This window comes from Xiphophorus hellerii, chromosome 10 (assembly GCF_003331165.1).
Source record: "Xiphophorus hellerii strain 12219 chromosome 10, Xiphophorus_hellerii-4.1, whole genome shotgun sequence".
NCBI classification, from domain to species: domain Eukaryota; kingdom Metazoa; phylum Chordata; class Actinopteri; order Cyprinodontiformes; family Poeciliidae; genus Xiphophorus; species Xiphophorus hellerii.
The window spans coordinates 17469702-17490795 of NC_045681.1; the positions used below are offsets into that span (position 1 = coordinate 17469702).

At 41.2% G+C, this 21094-nt stretch overlaps 1 protein-coding gene and 1 long non-coding RNA gene across 2 annotated transcripts in view; one reads left to right on the forward strand and one right to left on the reverse strand.

Annotated features, from left to right (window-relative positions):
• LOC116726956 (cGMP-dependent protein kinase 1-like) overlaps positions 1 to 21094 on the forward strand; it is a 45473-nt gene that overhangs the window by 10565 nt on the left and 13814 nt on the right. Inside the window, exons 2-3 of the mRNA XM_032573928.1 lie at positions 3112 to 3278; positions 16684 to 16797. Of these exons, the coding sequence (XP_032429819.1) occupies positions 3112 to 3278; positions 16684 to 16797 (281 nt within the window). The remainder of the gene's footprint in view (positions 1 to 3111; positions 3279 to 16683; positions 16798 to 21094) is intronic.
• Positions 7101 to 10773, reverse strand: LOC116726959 (uncharacterized). Its single transcript, XR_004340733.1, has 2 exons — positions 10247 to 10773; positions 7101 to 10176 (listed from the first exon to the last, which is right to left on the reverse strand). It is a non-coding gene; the product is annotated as an uncharacterized LOC116726959 (long non-coding RNA).

Here is a 21094-nt window from a genome sequence, read left to right on the forward strand (position 1 = left end):
TCGACAGGAAGGAAAACCTTTGGCTCTGCTGACTGAGAGAGACATCCTTCTCCTCCTCTTTAGTTTCTGTATGACGATGACGACGATGGCTCAGCTGCTTGGTATTATTTGCATCTAGAGGGTAGAGCTGCTCATACAGGCAACCAAGTAACAGTCCAGAGTTTATAGGAGAAGGAGAAGAAGAAGAAGAAGGCAGGCAGGTGAAAATAAATTGCTTTACAAAACATAAAGACAGCCAAAAACCTACAAGAAAACAGAGTCCAGACAAAAATCTGAAACCAGACATCCTGGGAGGAGACAATAAAACAAAGCAACTATGGAGCCATTAAGACAAGAAATGATGACACTGTTTAAGTGCCTCTGCTGGGAGGCAGTAAAGAACATATCATGTACTGGGGACTACCTGGAGCCTCAGGCAGGATGTGATTTAGGGGCCCCTCTTCCTGTAAAGAACATCAGAGCCACTAATCAGTACAGATGTGGTAGAATCTGGTAGAGGGGTCCCAGTTCAATAGACTAAGATAACAAAACAAAACAAAACAATCACTGATAATTGGTTAATTATCATTGATAGGTATTTCGGTACAAACAGAGCTGAAACACAAAGATTAAACTCGTAGCCTCACACTGTAGCCATGGTAACGCAACAATCGAACTATGAAGGCGACTCTTTGCACTTTTACAAAGTAAACTTGGCAATTTAATCTTAGATGGAAATGTCAAGCAATTTAATTCATCTCTGCTCAAACAGTTTAAGTCAAACATGAATGGCGTCCTCGTTCTTGATAAACAAATGTCTGGGGCCGGAGGGGCAGCTTTTTACTTCGTTTTGTCTTGGACGAGCTTTGTTGTCATTTCATTCCTCCGTGGAATAAGGAGACCACTGACGCAACATTAAATATGTTCACATTGAAAAGTTGAGAGATAACCCCCCCCCATAAAACCCTCCCGGAAAGTGCAGAAACAAATGTAAAAAACAAAATTCTGACCTGTTTTTCTGATCCAGAATTCTTATTATATAGGTAGTTTTTTAGTTAGATTTTATATTATAATTTACCTGATAGGCTACATAAGGGCTCTGTGTTTGAATGTCTTTTAAATATTGGTGTCCTTTTCAAAATTCTTTGGTGATTTTCTTTGTAAAATAGCACATGAAAGACTTTTTACCGCTTTTTTTTAGAGCGGCAGTATTTTGATTTTGGGTGGTTTCACAAGATACCAGTGTGATCGATTTACTGTACAAAGCCTTATTGTGTTTTGAATTCCAGTCAGAATCTTATCCTGTGTAAACAGAAGTTGTGCAGATTGGTATAAAGTCACCGATGAAGTCTTGCGCAGTCAGACTTGTGTTTAAAGTATGGCGCACTTAGCATACTGTATACCTCAGGGTGAAAAGCATTCTGGGCATTTTTTTAATACCAGAACTCAATCAAAAAACAAGAAAGAATGAGTCACGATTTGGAGATGAAGAGTGTCTTTCAATTTACAACAGTAAGAGGAGCAGGTTAAGGACAGCGCCTCAGAGCTTTGTAATGCGACTTTAGGTGTTTTTGTGTGGGCCTTAATGTTCAATTATTCCGCATTTGTCTAAATCAAAAAGCTGCATTTCGCAAAGTTAAGGCATCATTCCGATACAGACGTCCTCATCAAACACAAGACTTAACGTCGACGTTGGTCCTAATTGTCGCATCATGTTGAACCTTGTATGCAGGCTCCGCTTTATATCTTATATCTGTCTGCACGTTGGACAATAAAAACCTCCAGGTCAAGCGTGCTCATGTATTCACAGTTAATGAACCAAACATCTGAAACGTTTCGCAACTCCTTCTCTGTCCAACGTTTTGTGAAACGCGCTGCAGACACGGCCGGGTTCTTGCGATCCCTTTTTCTCTGCAGTGAACGCAGGCGGGTTCTATTCGGCGACGTCCGTTTCTTCTGCGCTTTGCGACTCAGATCGCATCCCAGAATCTGGAGCATCTCCTGACAGCCGGTGAGATTCTCATCAGCTTGGGTCTCGATAATTCCTCCTTCGCCCGGAGGCGCCGCACCGTTCGTGAGATCAATCTGAGCCGGGGGACGTTTCGAGTGAATCGGCTGTCTGTTCTACACCACCCGGCTGCCATTGATCAGGGCGCGCGGGTTTCAGTGTTTGCGAGCTCGGAGATGACAAATGATCAGACCTGCAGAAAATAACCTCAGCTGTTTGATAAAAGCCGCTGCAGATGCTCACGCTGTCAGACAGAAGCGTGAAGATAACTGCAAACAGGAGAGTTAATTAAACACCGAGCGCTTCAGAGGAAGGTTCCTCTGGAGCTTCAGCTTCCACAGAATGGAATAGAAGCACAATCTCGAGTGTCTCGGAGGACGTACCGATGTTTTATAACAAAATTCTAAATGTTTCCAGGTCGGAATTTACAAAAAAGTTAATTTAACATTTTTAGAGAAATGGTCTGGAGTTATTTAGTTGTGGAAATATGGAGAATTTAGGATTCTGCAGTCGGATTGAAGATCAACATTTCTGAGTCCATGACTTTCTGACATGAACTTGTCCCTTTTCAGTGTGTTTTTCAGTTTCTTTTTAGGTATTTTACTACATTTTTAAATTTTATGGGTCAATCAAAGAACTTTAGACACTTTTTAAATTTATTTAACCTTTATTTTACTTGGGTAAAATCCCATTAAGATAAAAAAAAAACCCCAACAACTTGCTTTTCAAGGAAGTCCTGGCCAAGAGGCAGCAACAGATAGAACACAAAAAGTTACGCAGTTAAAAGAAAATGATAAGCTATGAGAAGCAGGGAAACGTCAGTCTATCCGCCTCAAAAGCTTTTACTTTGGATTAATTCAGTCGATTTCAAAGTTTCCTGAAGTAAGCTCCAGGATGAGGCAGCGGCAGACTGAACAGAAGCTTCTGTGCAGGAACAGAAAGAAACAAAAACTGACCTATAGAATTAGTGCCAGCACTGAAAGATTAGATATGGGCCTAATATTTGTTAAAATGGTTGGTTGGTTGGATGGATGAGTGAATGGATTGATTGATTGACTTTATCCTGTCTATTTCTTGTAGATATTTTAGTAAAGGTTTTTTTACCCCCCTCCTCTTCTTTTCAGGTCAAAGGAGCTGATAAAGGAGGCCATCTTGGACAATGACTTCATGAAGAACCTGGAGCTCTCTCAGATCCAGGAGATTGTGGACTGCATGTACCCGGTGGATTATGGGAAGGATGCCTGTATCATAAAGGAAGGAGACGTAGGCTCAGTGGTGTTCGTCATGGAAGGTGAGAGGAAGAACACAGGCTGGAACTGGTTCCGAGATGAGAATCAGTCTAAAAGAGATGGATTTTATAGACAAGAACAGAAGGCTTTAGAATTTTATCTCTGTTTCTTCCAAATGGTTCAATTTGAATATATTTCTTGTATTTCTCTCCGTACCTATTAGTGTTTCGTTGTTCCACCCTTAATTAATTTCTCCTTTGTACCTCCGTCTATCTGTACCTTCTTTGTATCCCAATGTGTCTCTACCTCCATCTGCCTTTGCTTACGTTCTGTCTTTACCTCCCTTGTGCCTCCTTCTGTTTCTACCTGCTCCTGCCTGCATATCCTTTTGCGTTGACATCAATCTAGAGAAGAACCGCAAGTTTCAGCTCTTAGATAATAAAATCCAACACCTGCCAAGCGTCTTCCGCGTTTCTTAGCTCAGTGTGTCGCTTCAATCCAGATCACTCTCTAATACGTCTTGGACAGCTTCATTTGGGATGTGAAACACGATAAATTTGATGCTTGACATGAAAACTCGCGACCGACAGGAGACCCTACACAAAACACAACAGTTTGCATTGTTCTCGCTGTCTGTGCTGTAGAGGGGCCGGAGGTTGAATGTGAAACAAGTTCGGAGAAGGTTCATTTAGTGTTCCTTCAGAGTTTTGGGACATGGGAAATATTCAGCAAAATTAATGAATCTGTGTGACCTGCAAAAGGCAAAGTAACCTTCTCTTTAATGAGCCTCTGGGTGAAGCAGGAAGTTTATCTCAAAGGTCGGTTTAATCCTCACTACTGAACATTTGCTGCTGCTGGCTTTCTTTTGGCAACGCTGAACGGTAGTTCCTCTGTTGCCGTCATCCGCTTTGTACAACTTTGAAAATGGAAATGAGTTTCTTTGTTTATTATTATTATTGAGTTGCAGCTGGTGTCGGAAACAAGATATAATTATGTTTTATGTTTAGAAACTAGTCCCTTCTCTCTTTTGCCTGTTGATAGAGATGAAGAGTGAAACAAATGACTCGTTGTTCTCCTGCAGGGTGGCTGCGGATGCAAAATGTGTCATCGTTTCCAGCTGAGACGATGCACAGCCAGTCAGTTTTGCCACAGATAGAAGATTTTCCTCTGTACCGAGAGACTTTTAGAAAACTGAGAACAACAGGGATGTAAAAGGAACGTCGTAACTCTGATTAATTCGTACGTAGCTCTAGAAATATACAACGCTATGGTGAGAAGTCCACTGTAAGTTCCTGCTGTCTGTGTGCAGAGCTGAACAATGGGTGCTGCCCTTTCTTCCGGTTAATATTTAGGAGGTGAAATGCTGTGTCCATGACAACAGACTTTATGAATTTGTGGTTTATCAGATAATGCCTTGCTTTGCTTGGCTGTTTGCTGCAGTTTTCATCTACAGGCGGATGCCGTGTTTGGACTCCAAACTCGGGTCAAACTCAGGAAAGTTGACCTGAAAAAGTGACGATAAGAAATGATTACATTTTTTAATATCTTGAGGACAGCAGCTTGAATATTTCTGCTATTGTCTCTTATCATTTCTGCTATGCTGTTCTTTGCATCCCTTTGTGGGTGGACAGTATAGAGTTAGCACCTTTACATCCAGTCATCAGGACAAAAACTATACATCGCTACCTTGGCTTAAAAAATGATTTGAGCTAAATCTTCCTTCACCTCTGACATAGTATTCCTCCCCCTTACTCCTATGTTTTCAAGAGGTGGGGTGTTTCAATGGTTTCCCTCTTCAGGGTGGCTGGACTCACTTAGGGACAAGATAGTTCGATCGGAGAGTTAAGCGAAAAGGGTTTGGAGCTCTGAAGCACTTTTAAAAGCACAGACGAAAAAGTAAGGGATACGGAGTATGTTCACAAACATACTAAGAAATGGAAATACTCCTGCAGTTTGCACGTTTTTAATTTCAACGTAATTAAAAACTTTGATTACTTTTTGAACTAAAAAGTTTGTTATGTAGCTTCATGTAGCTTCACCATCCTTTGACCAAGCTCGATGTGTTGGCGTATTTTCAACAGATATACCAAATAAGTTAACAAAAAAAATGCTGAGGAACTTTAACCACCCTTACGCTCCACAAATAAGTGTCTTTGAAGAATCTGTTACCAATTATACACCATACAGTATATTTTGTTGGTAACCCGACAAGCATTTTTGGCACTAGGGTGAGCAGTAGGAGAATTAGATCTAGCCTCGTTATGATTCTGCACCATGTCGTCAGGACCCACAACCTTTGCGCCTGCCCCCTCGTGGGCAACATTTACAGAAAGCGGTCGAGGCTAACAAACGACATCAGGGATCAGACGAGAAGATCGGTGGGAGAATGTACGGCCATCGCCAGAAAGAGAAGAGAGTAGAAAGTACTGATGCAATCGGCATCCATCGTCCCCGACCCTCAACAATGAGCATTCCACTAGACAAGACTCTGATTCCTCTTGGTTTTGTAGTGTGCAGATTCACTGGGTCATATTCTTGAGTTGGAATCATACGGATTGTGTGATCTGTGTGGATCGGAGCAGTAGTAATTGCAGTTATTGGTTGTGACCTATCTTTATGACCAGTAGGTAAAGACCTAAAAGAAAAAAAAGAGCAGCTGCAGTGAGGTCCCTCTCCAGCTCTGGATGGATTTTATTAACATGACATCTATATTAAACATCTGAGACGTATTGTGATAAAAGTGCAGTCTGCAAGATGAGCAGAAGCTTTTGCACATGTTGGTCTCCTTCCCCTCTGCTGAAGGATTAAGACGGGATGAGGACTGGGAGGGGCTCCGAGATCAAACCCGGAGCCTTTTCTCCGTTACTACGCTCAGCTCGTTTGTTGTATTTATAGCCGGATTTGAGGTCAGTGTTTTACATAAGAATCCTGTTCGGTAACGTGATCCTCCCACTGGAAACACGCCGTGATGCTGGTGTCGTACTGGATCTGCAGTCAGGAGACGTTTAAGATTCACATCTGGAGGAATGGACGGTGTGCTGTCGGCGTCTCGACAGAACGGCGAGGATCTCTTCAGAGGGAAGATACTGGTTGAACACATTCGGACTACAGGAGATTCCTGTTGAAACGTCCTCCCTCAGTCACACTTTGGGTATGTTCTGTTATGAAGATGCTGTGAGGATAAATTTAGCTCCACCTCCTCATTAGAGTCCACCTGACCTTTTCAGAGCAGCTAGAGGTCTGCTTGTGTCTTCAGGTCCTTTCAAACCTTTTGTGGCTCAGTGGCGCTGGACTACACTGAGACCCGACAACAATCCTCCAGATGGCCGGTCCCGTGTTGGTAGGCGGCAGCGTGCGGTGTGCAAAATAACCAATGACATTTATGTCCAAAAAAAAAAAAAAAACCAAAAGAAAAAAACCTGCTGGGTGAATAACACGCACGCCGAGTCTAAGAGCACGTCCTCACAATGTGAGAGGCGTCTTTTTTGTCGGGTTTTATATTAGAGCCAGATTAGATAATTATCTAATCAATGTTAAAGGAACTGGTTTTAGAGAGGAGTCTGCTGTGGGCGGCTGGAGTTCAAACAGACAGATTTTTTTGAACGCGTTATATCTATGTGTGTGAGTAGCTTTGTTTGTCTATCTTCGTCAGGACTCGTGCTATTGTTTGACTCTGAAAACCTTTTTTTTTTTTCAGTGTTTGAACGAGTTTTAGATTCCAGGGTCGTCTTTACCCAGACCTCCTGATCATTTGAACTCCACCTCCACCTGGACTGTGTTGCGTTTCAAACTAAATGTTAAAATCAAATGGATTTGCCTGAATAGACTCTGGGTAGCACACTCTCACTACTTGACTGACAACATGTTATGAGAAAGGTCTAATCTTTTTTTTTTGTTTTACAACTTATTAGACTATTCAAAGAGATCATCATATTGATCCATTTTTAAAAAATTACTACTACGTTGTCCATAAGAGTAATAATGTCAGACGGAAACAAAAATCTCTCTAGTTGAAATTCTCACATGACGTCTTCATTCCTTTCTCTATCTACTTAACCAGAGAAGCTACATGAATAAAAGCCGTTTTTCTTCTTCTTCTTCTTCTTCTTCTTCTTTTTTTTTAGATAAAAGTTGTCTCTTTAGATTAGGATGCAGAAATACAATTCTATGCATGCTTTATTTCCTTATTTGTCTTCAAATGATGGTCGCTCATCCGTCGGCAGGGTTGGTTATATCCTGCAGGTCGGGAAAATTCCCAGACATCAGTCTGGAAGTCAAGCATTGTGACAGGAATATCTTGAATATTTCCCACTGCTTTGGCACTGAAGCAGTGACTTTCTATGGAGGACATTTTGATATTTTGCCAACAATGTATTTGACTTAAAATGACTTATTTGTAATATCGCTGTATTTGTATATTGCTTAGAGAGTTGGATCTATGGAAAATTTCAGAGCAGAAACAGTTGTTTGAATAACAACACATTTCGCATCAAACATGAAGTATAATGAACACCTCTGATGAAGTATCGATTCTCTTGGTACAGGCACAGCTGAAGGAGTCCGAATTTTTCTACGACACCTAAACCCGACATATTAGTGGGTCAGCATCAACATTTAATAAATCTATTAAAGTAGTATTCCATATTATGAGGTTCATTGTGAACGCCTCCCAGCCCCTGATTCACTGACATAATGTCAACTGCTCTAGAAGAGGCTGGTGAAGCTACAAAAACAGAGAAAAACATTATCGCTGACGGACAGGTGTACCGCACGGCTGTGTACGCGAACCACTTCTGTTCTCAAATGTATAAATGAACAAGGAGTGACGAGCGAGAGGAAGACAATTGCACACGTAAGAGCCGGGAGAGCAACTAACACGTGAGAGTGGCTGGCACTATCCGGGACATTTACGGGAAAATAATGATACGTGAGCACGGCGGGAAAAGGGGGGTGAAAAACTGGCAGCTTCCCAGGCCAAAACGGGACAGGTGTGCGCTGATGAGAGTGAAAAGGTTCCAGCTGCAGGATTTATGCTCCTGGCTCTGTGTTTGCTTTGTGTTAAGCATGGTGAATTAATGTAGACTTTGCGCCAATCAGTGCTGAATGCTCTCTGTCACTGTGGATCCTTACAGACGTGCGTTTCAGGGGCAGGGGCGGAAGTTTAGGGAGAGCGAGGGGGCGCAGATGGCGGCTAAATATAAAGACTTCTGTCACAGGAAGAGGAAGTGATCCCCAAAAAAAAAAAAAAACAGCACGAAAAAGACGAGGTTGGTAGTTTTCGTTGGGTGTGTGTGTGTGTGTGTGTGTGTGTGTGAGTGTGTAAACATTTCAAACATGATCCTCATTATTTGTGGTTTGGCAGAAGAAACAGATGCAGCAGTTTTGTCTCATGATGACCCACACATACACACACACACACACACACATGGAGCTTTGTGGTGAATGAGGTTGCTTAGCAACATGTTGGCTAATCATATTTTACTATTGGAAATCTACAAATTTGGAATTAGTTATTTAAAACTAAAGCAAAAAAAAATAAATCACACAGTGAGGCAGGGAGAGCGGCGAGAATGGACTAAAAGAAAACCAAATGCATTCAAAACAGTCAGAAAAAAACCCGTTAGAAAATAATGTTTGAATTTAATTAAGTATAAAAATGTCCTCCGTAGAAACATAAAAAAACTCAACTGTTAGGTGAAAGAAATGTTACAGTCTGAAAACGCAGATTCATCCACAGTTCATGTCAAATGATCTGCTCCTCGTTTTGTGTCACGACAGGAGACACACAAAAAAAAACGTCAGAAGACATGAAGGAATCTGTGACAGCTCAGCAAAGATGTGAGAAAAGTGGAGGAACAGATAACATCATGACAACGTCCAGGCTACTGTCTTTGAGCTGTGTGAGATCAGATTAAGGCAGCTGATATTAAGTTTAAATAAGATCAGAATGTAATCAAAGTGACTCTCCCTGAGCGTATGGCTTTTTAAAAAATATGTTCAGCGACTGTATTTCTGCAAAGGATGCAACTAATCACATTTTAAAAAAAGCATAATGATGTAATCATAACTGTGGTTCAGTGACTAATGCTATCTATCATCAATTAATAATAATAATAAAAAAACCCTAATCAAATTAACAAATCAATTAAAACTATTCCAGCCAGGCACAATAAAAATATGTATTTTATACATAATTTCTAAGTGAACAATAAATTTGAAGTTAAACAATAACAATTTAGTGTAATGGAGTTCATTTTCTTCACAAAAAGTCTGAATCTTGTGATAGGATATAAAATTAAGAATATAATTTTAATTAAATATTCGGGAATATCATGGTAAGGTTTAGTTATTGAAATGATTTTCTAATGTTCTTTCCAACAAACCGTGTCAATAAATATAAAAGATTTTCAGAAATGTTGACTGATGACCTTTTCTTGTATGTCGTTGCGCTTTATTTTTTTTTATTATGAATAAGTATACTCTCAAGTTGTTATTAGGTTGTTACTACAACATTTAGCAGAGTCTCACTAAAATTGAACAGAAATAAAACAAATTGATTACAAATTGATTTCCTGTATCCATAATTCCCCCCATTATTGCCCTGAGTTTCTCTCCCTTATCATCCTGTTGCCCAATGAGAGCAATTATGTTGACATATTTAATCACCCGACGGTTGCTTTTGTGAATATGCTATTGGCTGCAGAATTATTTCCAGATCTGTTATCGGGTGAATCCAGCAGGAGAATCCTGACAGAACCTCGGTGTTTTACGGTCTGCAGCGGAGTTTTTCCTCCCTCAGAAAAACCTCGGACAGGAAAGTAGAGCAAGCGGCGGATGTACACGCAGCAGCGAAGCGGCCGCTCGCATCATCCTCTCTCTTTAAGATCTGGAGCCTCTGAAGGTTAACTGATTCTGAACTTTGTTCAGATGATCTTCTCTCAGGCCGAGAGGCGCCGTTACCTGCAACAAAAGCAGGAATGGATTTTCACTCCAGTTAACGAGACGCAGCGTTTAGCGGTTCCCTCCTCACTGCTGTCGCCCGTCGTTCTGAAATCTTCCCTCTGCTGTAGTAATGAACTCCAGAAGCCTCAGCCGCTGCGCTTTTCCTCCTTGCAGTGATTACAGGAACAAAGACATGAACGGAGGAGGTCTCACTCTGATCTGTCTTTGTTTGGCGTTGTGATAGCAGTTGAGGCTCCTTACATGGATAAGTGATCTCACACACACCCACACACACACCCACACTGCTTTGGGCTTTCTGGAGCAGCAAACAGATTGTGTTTCAAACGTCAAGCCAGAATCTAGCAGCTGCTTCTGTGACTCACCTGGATCCGAGTTCTGGCTGAATCACTAAAAAGAAATTCGTCTAATCGAGTGAAAGATGTGCATGTGTTAAGCAGGTCTTTGGGTCAGACCTGTTCGGGTTATTACAGACTAGGGCTGAAATGATTAATCAGATTAATTGTGATGAATTGATTATTGACATAGTCATCAACTAATATGGTAATTGGTTAATTGTTAACCATAAAAGCCCATTTGCTGAAAGAACAACATACTAGATAGATAGATAGATAGATAGATAGATAGATAGATAGATAGATAGATAGATAGATAGATAGATAGATAGATAGATAGATAGATAGATAGATAGATAGATAGATAGATAGATAGATAGCATTTATTGTCATTGAACAGAATTCAACGAAATTTCCATTGCAGCTCCCGTGCAAAAGGTCAAATATATACAGTAAAAATAAGCAAACACACAATAATAATAATAACAATATATACAACTAAATTAACTAAAGGCACACAACCATCCAAAGAAGTAGTAGCAGGTCCAATTATTATATTATTAGTAGTAATTACGTCAAAACTATACAGGAAACAGTTTTTCTGTATAGCATTTAAGATAAAAAAAAAACAAACTTTGTAAATATATTCTAACCAGAACCCCTCAAAGGTCCTAGTTTTAGCTTCACTCCTTTCAAATTCTGCAAAGAAAAAAAAAAAAAAATCTCTCAATCCAAATAAATAATCAACATATTAGCCCTACACTGTACAGTTTCTTACATGATGACGCCAGAAGCGTACACTTTGTTTATTTGCATCTTTTAACGTATTTCTAATATCATATTTTAAAAAAAGAAATGTTTAAAGTGGTTAAATATCAAATCTGCAGAATGTGCACATCAAGGGTGAAACCACAATGTGCAATTCATTCATATTTCAAGCTTTCCACTGGATCAGAATTTTGTGTACAGTCACCTTGTTGTAATTGGTTGTAGGCATTAGCGTTCACTGTGGCTGTTGAAGAAAAAAAAAAATCTCACATCAGACTGCACAGAATGTTTTTTTTTCTTTTCTATAGAGAAGGTGGACAGAGTGACAGGACAAGTGTGGGCGCATATTTCAGTTCAGCCTGGCAGAAGTCAAACTTTCAGTCGGTGTGGCAATTACTGAGAGATTTGACTGGCCATACAGCTGTTACAGTAAGTGATACGGAAAAAAACGTTCAAATGCTACAACTAATAGCATGCACCGTTGTGTCGATTTTTTTTCTGATAACTGCCTTCTGTTAAAGTACGGAACATTTGAGGGATGCTGTGGATTTTAATCGAAGAGAAACATAAACAGGAGCTCAAACTCCTCTTATTTTATTTTTTTTTTAGTTTGCTTGTAAATTCTGATTTCAGCCCTATTATTCATCTGGTTTAACCAAACGACCGGGCCGATACCCGCTGTTTGAGTCGATCCCAGTCTGCTTTCAAACAAACTCTGGTGCGGTTCACTTCTGGTGTGAATACAGACCGGCCTCCATGTAGTTTTGGACTTTATGAGCCACTATTGTCGGGCAGTTGCTGGCGCTACTGCCGATTAAACCGAAGCCGTACCTGATTTGTTGTTTTTTTGCATGTTGTCTCTTTTGGCTCGCAGCTTCCGTTTCCAGGCGGCGTTGCAAAATTAGAAATATCGCATTGTGGAACCAGCGTTGCGTGAGCTGCTATTTACATTCAAAATGATGTTGCAATGTAATAAACACACAATTGTGCACAACAAAAACACAGCAAGTAATTTCTGTCAAATGGGAGCAACGATCGTCATCCACGTGGCTGTGTTTGCAACTCACAGTAAAAGAAAGCAAAAAAAGCTCAATGTAAAAGCAAAAAAAAATTAAGTCTGCTTTTGGTCTGAAACAAACGAAGGGCCAAAGCGGACTATCCTGGTGGGAACACATCCTCTGGTGAAATAATTTGGTTCGCTCAGAGAGTTTAGACTAGCAGTCAAACACAGACAAGAGAGGAAGGAACAGACGTCTCAGCATTTCTTTTTCTTCTAAAGGAACTTTTCTTTAAAATATAAATGAGCTGATTTTTCACTAAAACTTCTAGAAGAGCCACATTTAACATGTGATGACTTTGCAATGTGTTCGCTGGCTTGAAAACCGCAGGAGACACTGCTGGAGGGCTGCAGTCCAAACCTCTCACCTTGCGCATCTCCTGCTTCTTCTTTTCTATTTCTGTTTCTTGTTGTTCTTTCCTCCCTTTTTTCCGCTGTTGGGCTGAAATCAGCAGGAGCAGTTGCATGTTTCCAGTTCTGTTAAGAGTTCTGTTCTGGGATTATGAGACTCTAATAAACAGAAGACTCTCAATCACACAGAAAACTGTGTGCACAGTCACAGTTGGGCTTACAGAGATTAAGGCACCGGGCACCAAAACAAACAGTAGCAGTTAACAGTTTGAGTCGTTAAACCCCAAATAATCTCAGTCTGATATTTCCAATATAAACATACAGTAAACATGATCACGGCTGATAACTGCAGCACTTAATTCATTCTCATTCAGCACTTCCAGAGACAATCAAACAAGGACTGCTGTAACCGTAGTTACTGTAAATTCACACTGTTGTTATCATAGCTGCTATGTTTCCCAAAGACCAGTTCTGACTGTTAGAAATGTTGAAAGACGATCCAGTCTGATCCATTTACCGACTTTTGTTCTTCTTTGGTTCTTTAGTCCTTCAGCTACTGGAGGATCTGAATCAGATCTTGGAGCGCCCGATGAGGGTTCAGCTGCAGCCTGCGATGAGTGCGTGTGTATGTGTGTCTTTTTCAGCGCGATGATCATTACAGCCTGTGATTATGGCAAAAGATCCTGGGTGTGTTTATCCTGTTCGATAAAACGATTGTCTCCATCTGCTGTGTGTGTTAGAGACACGGCAGGGTTAATTATTGCTCTGTGTGCACGTGGTTTTGTTTGTTGTGTGTGTGTGTGATGCCAGGCAGATAATTTTTCTCCTACAAGGTATACAACAACAACAACAACAAAACCAGCTTACATGATTTCATATTTCCTTCTTGGAAAAGCTCCATAAGTCATCACGTTTTTATCTGAACTGAATCTGCTGTTGAGCGAAGAGGAAATCTGCTGCAGCTCTTCTGCAGCAACACAAACAACCAGACTTTAAAGCTCTGTTGTGGATGAGAGGTGGAGCTCACCGACGGTACAACTAAAGCTGCAGTTGCCAGTGAAGCTTTAGAGGAGATAGAAGAATTTTAGAGGAGATAGTTCCTCTACAATTCTCCTAAAAAACATAAAACTTGAAGTCTCCCTCTGACTTCCTGTCTTTCTCTTTGATCTGTATTACATTTTAGTAATTCATGTTCCTGGACTTAAAAAGCTTCTGTTCTGAAGTTTAATCCCCCTTTTTGAAAGGTTTTCCAATAAAATGCTCTTCAGCAGTTATAGTTGATACATTATATGAAAGACCCACTTCCTGATGGCAGAGTTGACAAGACTAAACATACTCTTGTCACTGTTTACGTTCTGTTCCTTATGCTGCATTCCAGTTTTACTAAGAACTACAAAATGCAAACTTTCCAGCTGATAAAGAAAAACGACCGGAATTCCCAACAAAGTCACATTTCCTAATGGGAAACTGGGACAGCACCGATATTGAAACTGACTTGGTTTCAATATGGCCGTTTCTCGCATCAACAGTAACAAGATGAGTTGGAAGCGTCTCAATGTTTTCATGCAAGAATGTGTCTAAAATCAATGTTACATGTCGCACCTGTAACTTTAAACTGAAGAAATTAAAAGTGGGGTTTGATTATGGAAAGTACAGCTTAAGCTGATGTTTTTAAACAAGCAACATCTACGAGCGCCGCCATGTTGAAATTCTGACTTCTTAATTGGAATGTTGTTATCGTCGGTCTCGCGTCAAAACCCATATACAGTACAACTTCCGGGGTATCTGGAACGCAGCATTAATGCTCCAATAGTAGCTCTTCTTCTTACAAGTCATTATGATTTAGCATTTCTTAGCTGTGACAACAGTGCCCTCTGGTGGAGAAAGAATTGTACACTTAGATTACTGCACCAATGCTAATAATAGTTACAAAGATGCTGAAAAGCACAAATCTAAGAACGGTTTAAAAACACATTTATATCCCCATAATCTATTGAGCCATCATTGCTTTACCCTCAAGTTGTCTGCATTGAATAGGTTAAAGGTCATGTATGTAAATTCACATGGCCCTCTCTCAGATGGAGCTCCTTCCTCTGGGGGATCCCAAGAAACCAGAGTGGGTTTACAGTCTGGGTCTGTACTGGGATCTCCTTTTTGCGAGCCAACATCTAGAAAGCATCCATAGGGAAGAATTTTGATCAAATTAATCATGCTGGCTGGTTGCTTTTGAAGTGGAAGAGAAGCAATTCTGCTCTCCTTGACGGAGCTCCTCTTCTTATCCCTAAGGCAGGATTCAGTCTTCATTAAAGAGGGAGTTAATTTCAGCTACTTGTATCCTGGATCTGGTTCTTCAAGTCATAATCCATATCTGAGGACCATAGGGGAGGGTTGAAACGCAAATGGGACAGTAATACCCAGAGCCTTATTTTCCAGCTCAGCTCTTTCTTGATAATAGATGATAGACCTTGATAGGCCGGCGCAACACCCTCATTATTGAAAATGGAGCCTTATCCGCCTTTTCATCTCTGGCTCCATCCTGCCATCAGTCAGGAACACCAGGATACTGCAGGAGGCAGAGACTCACCTCTGACCTTCTTCCAGATCTCAGGTCTCAGATTTAATGGAGCACCATAAATCCAGTCAGTTCAAATATTAACAGACAATTATGACTTTCAAGTAACAAATAAGAATACCAAGTTTGGTTCAGAATTTCTCTGTCAATTTAACTCTGCTTCTCCATCTTGCTGTAAGTATGAGTGTTAATCTTCTGTGAGATGTTCCACTGATCAGTTTGATTTATTGATTGTGTCCACTGGTGTTATATGTCAGTTAATGTCAAAGCGAGACGATTAAACACAAACACACTCCGTCTTAAGGTTACGTCAGTTCCCTGAATGTTGCTCAACACACCTTCAGTTCACACAGAGGACCACATCATGCAGGTGTGTTTGTGTTGTTGATTGCCCTGACATTTCTGTTCCCAGCTGCATTAATCCATCTTCATTAGTGTCAGTCGGAAACGCCAGAGTCCAAATGCCAAGCACCCTGTGTCGCACAAAGGAAAGTGACACACGGATACAAAAAATCTCTGGGCTGAAAGCGTTCTCCCTTAAACGTAACAAAACTTCTGATTGGACAGCACGAGGCGATAGAGCCGAGTCAGCTGTGTCTAAACTAAATATTCCGGTTGGAGAGGGAAACATTAAGTTGGACAAACAAAGACTTCAATGCTTACACTACAGATATAGCATCTAGGACAGGGGTCCTCAAATCCAGTCCTTAAGGACTTAAAATCTCTGCACCAAATAAAAGTATAGCAACGATTTTCTTTGCCCTTAAGGACTAGATTTGAGGGCTGGCGTTCTATAACTTTTAGATGTGTAGCTGGTTCAAAAGATCAGATTCAAATGGCTGTATTAGCTCCTCAGTTCAGTCAAGTTTTTTCAAAGTCCTGCTAATGACCTCATCAATTGACTCAGCTGAGACTCATCTAAAAGTTGCAGGACACTGGACCTTGAGGAGTGGATTGGAAGGGCCCGTATTCTGGGAGTTGCTACTGAAAGTCACTGATGCCTATCCATTGTAGGACACTTACAGAGATGTAAGTTACTCAGCTAAAGAAAGAAGCCTTTATGGCCTGAGAAGGTAGGTTTGTTATCAACCATGACCTTAACTTTTGCTGCTAACTAAAGCGCTTAAGTTTTGTTTTTCTTTTGGTTCTGAGAAAGCTACTGAGAGGAATTTTTTTATTGGTTTATTGACTCCGTATGAGTTATGATTCCAGAGAAAAATGCTGCGCTTAATCTGTCCACCTGCAGCTAATTCTAGTTTTGACCGTAAACTCTCATTCCTCCTTGTAACTCTTCGCGAGAATGAGGAAAATTCTACATGCTGACTTGAGACCAACAAATACCAAAGGTCTATATTTCCCATGATGCGTCTGGGCAGAAGTGTTTGTTTGACAGTGACAGATTGTCTTCTGTGTGTCTGACCCAGAGGGGAAGGTGGAGGTGACCAAAGAGGGGATGAAGCTGTGCACGATGGGACCGGGGAAAGTTTTCGGAGAGCTGGCCATCCTCTACAACTGCACCCGGACCGCCACGGTCAGGAGTGAGTATGCTGTTGGAGATCAACAGGAACAACATTGTAAAAAAAAAAAAAACTACTGATCTACGTCTCAATTCTTGCTGCTGTTTTTTTCTGAGAAAATCAGCAGAGAGATCATGTGGAAGAAAAGAAGCACCTGATCAGATTTGTTTAATTCATGTCGCAAGACCCGTCCAGAAACAGGGGAAAAGAAACAGGATTGAAAATGGAAGCGATCCCCCGGTGTTGTTCTGTTGCTGCGCTGAAACCAGCTGACAGTCTACTGTTGTTGATGAAATTAGATGTTTGCCTGGGTATCACGAACAACATCTCTGCAGGAGGTTAAACTGAAACAACGCGGGGATCGCTCTTCCCAGCTCTGTAGGCTTAAATTTAAACTTCCAATCTGTGGCGTTGGCCTCAGACTGACTACTGAGACGGCAGATGGTAGGGTTCCTGTGCGTTCTTCTGGGATTCGATTGGATTCTCCTCCTGATAAGGAGGGAATCCAAAGAAACTGTTTAGAGACTCTGAGTGACTTGGCAGCATTGAGCTGATGTGACTCTAACCAATGTTTCCGAGTTAAAAGAAAAAAGAAAAAAAACCACCCTGAAATATTGCTGCTGGAATCAACTTCCCTGCTGGTGTTTTCTTCACCAACGTGGAGCCGGAGGAGTCGGGCATCCAGAGGGAGCTGATCGGAGTTCAGCTGAAGAAACGAATCTGAACACCATCCGACAGCACCGCCGTGTCTAAGTGTGCACGTCCAACTTCCTGTCAGCTCTTCCTGGTGGAACGATCGCTAAGCAGCTGTTGCCAAGCAACACCATCCGGTCCGGCCAACCCGTTTTGGCACCTGTGCGTCTCTTGGCAACAGGGCTGGGTTCCACATGATTTGTTTGCATTTTTAGACGCTTTCTGCTTGTTTCTCACATTAACACAGTCAGCCCGCTGCATTAAATCGCCTCTGTTTCATTTCATAACACGGCTCTAAATATGCGTCTTCATTATCAGATCTGATTATGCTTCAACCCTACTGCGCTGACTCAAACCTCAACAAATTATTCTTCCCGTACGTGTTTGAGCCTCGGTCTGGTCTTTTCAAACTTTGTATCTTTTTTGTCTAAATGTAACACTGGCAAAGATTAAAAGATACCAATAGCTCTACTTAGCCCATCTGAGAACTCTGCGCAAATGTCCAAATCTTGGCCTACAGGGGTCTTTCTGCATGGAGTTTGCATATTCTCCCCATATATGCGTGGGTTCTCTCCAGATACACCAGCTTCCCTCTAACGTCCAAATCTACATTACTCAGACTGGAAGAAAACTCAGCTCAGACAGAGAGTTTTCAGAGAAGGAGACAGATTAGCCAACTGGTTTTATTTGCAAGTCATAAAACATTTGGAAACCTTTGTGTGGCGAAAAAATGTTGCAGGGATTAACAGTGGTATCAATTGCTGCAGTTTATTGCACATCATGTCTCACGCGGCTGTTGCTGAAACTCTGGTGTTTTACAACGATGTCGCAGAGTGATGCATCACTCTCAGAGATCGTCTTTGATTGAGCTCCGAAGGTTTCTTTCCACGCTCTGCGCCAGACATCTTCATTAGGTGTCGCAACTATCAAGACAACGAGCCAATCAAGTCAGAAACAAAACCTCAAAAAAACTGTGATCGCTTTAAATTGCCCCCATCATGAGTGTACTTAGGTATGAATTTGTGTGTCTATGGTTGATTGTCCTGTCTGTTTCTGTGTTGTCCTTTGTTGGACTGGTGACCTGTCCAGGATGTACCCCGCGTCTTGTCCAAAAGACCACTGGATATAAGCGCCATCCCTCTAGCCCACATGACCCTGCAAGGATACGTGGGTATAGTCAATGGATCAATGGATTGATCTGTGGAACCTACCACATGGTGTTTGGGTCTAAACCCCAGGTTTGAGGACCGTTGCTGGGAAGAATCCAAGGAAAGGGAGACACTGTTGTGCATCAGTTAGTGTTGTTTTTTTCACAATTTTCCATAAATATGAAATTGAAGTCAAAATTATTCACACAGGTTTAGATTTGAAATAGTTTGAAGATCTTTTATTTTACAAAAAATGTTCCTTATGTTTGAAGGGAATAAAAGTTTTGTAGTGGTCCAGCCAGAATTAGAGGCTCTCGACTAAATAATCAACATTCCATTGAAAACAAAGGGCTTAATTGCCATGCTGCCAATTTTACTACTGGTTATATATGAAAAAGCATATGTATTGTTTCTGGACATGGTATATTGCTTTCTCTTGGTGAGTTAGTCCAGAACAAGAACAGGAAACTGTTAAGTGAAAAAAATCAAACAAACAAAAAAGAATCCACCAGTATATCCAAGGGCATCATCAGAATCTGACATCCTTCAAAACATCCAGAAGGTTTTAGTAGTTTAAAGAAAAAAGAACATGATCTGAGTTTGCCGTTCCTGTTTTCACTTTTTACAATTGTTTCCCGGTTCCAGTTGTAAAGTGTCTTTATTAAAAGCAAAAATACATTTATGGCTTTCAGAAAATAATTTTAATGCCGATTTGAGCTCTTCGAGCCACAGAAACCTCCTCACTTAGCGCCCACATGTCCGCACAGAGTTTATTTATAACCCAGTATAGCTTCTCTTCAACCTCACACTCGCTCACATTGCGATAAACACATAGAGCACAGTTTGGGTTCTACACACAAACGTTGTGCTTTCTGGACCTCCACACACAAACACACACACGCCTGCACACGCCCCCACACAAAATCACACTCACTTAACCTCTGAATGTGATCATTTACTCTCCATCCTGCAGCCTGCAGGCCTCACAGTGACAGGGAAGCAGAAAACCATCCTCACTGCTGTGGCTGATGGAAATCGATGTGTTGGTGTTCTCTAAAAAAATAAAATAAGTAAAAAAATACAGTCTCTCTCACACAAACATCATTAAAGTGCAGGAAGTTTCTGAGTTCCTGCGTCTCCACAGTAACCGCCTGCAACTTTAGGCGGAGGCATTGTTACCATGGCAGCCAGGTCTGTCAGTGGACCTGTTGAGGATTATGGGATGTAACAAGTTTTGGCTCACCTTTCGTGAATTTGTGAGGACTTTCCTTCAGTTCCTAAGCCTGGAGTTGTCTTTACCCCTTGGTTTAACTTTATATTTTTCTATTTTATACTCACTCTTTTTCTTTTATTCATCCCATTTCTTTCCTAAATCACTATCAGTTCTTTTGCTGCATTCACTCCTGTTAAATTTATTCTGTTCTTCGTTTCATCTGTGTCGTGTTCCCTCTGTCCTACTTTTCCCTCCGTCCTCCACGTCTTCCTGTCTTTCCTTCTCTCCTGCCTGTTTCAGTCAGGTTTTGATGTTTCCTTCAGAGATTTCCGAGATGAAGGACTCTGTGCCACAATCTGAAACTACCACAGATTCCTCAGGAGGATGTGCTGTGGTTCAGTCACAGTTATTTCCCGACCCCCTTTGTCCTCGGTTCCGGTTGTGCGGGGAATTGAACCTGCATCACCTTGGAGCAGAGCCCTCAGAGAAATCTGAACCTCTCTGTCGTAAACAGGTGTAAGAGGGTTTGTCTGGTGATTTTGGTTTTATTCAGACCAAGGTCTGTAGTTTGACTCTGCAGAGATTGATCTGGTTTTAAGGACTTCGGGCTGACTTGGTCAGGCTGCAACTCATCGTGGACTTCAGGCTCAGAGCGCAGAGAGAGACCATCCAAACTCAATCAAAGACGATCTCTTATTGTTTTAAATAGATCATTTCAGTAGGAAAGTGAGCAAAGTGTCAGTTTCAGGAATCAACATTTTAACATGTTAAAGTAATCTCTTGTTTTTTTTCCCCCCCGAAGGTTTTCTAGTTATTTTATGACTTGAAAATAAAATCCATGTCCTTCTCTGGTTTCTGTTAGTCAGGCTACTCCGTCAGTGATGAATGTGGCTTCCCTGTTGCAGCATCTCTCAGTCTCGGCTGATGTTTCTAACGTAGGTTTGATGAGTTTCAGCAGATCTCAGAGGGAAGATGTCACCAGGAGCCTGAAATATGCCACCACCACCAAAAAAAAAAAAAAAATTTAAAAAATACTAACTGATCTTCACAGACGGGTCAAATAGGTTGAGCAATGTGAAACCAAGGTCCGGTGTTTGCTCGTTGCATAAAAAAGCCCCTTGCTGTTATACAGACTAAAATTTGTTACTAAGCAACAACATCAACTCAGTGCTCACAGTAAAAGTAGTCCAGATCTCATGAAAGTTTGTCTGTTGGTCACAAACAGAACCTGAACGCCTGATTACACCTGGACTGCAGAATTGAA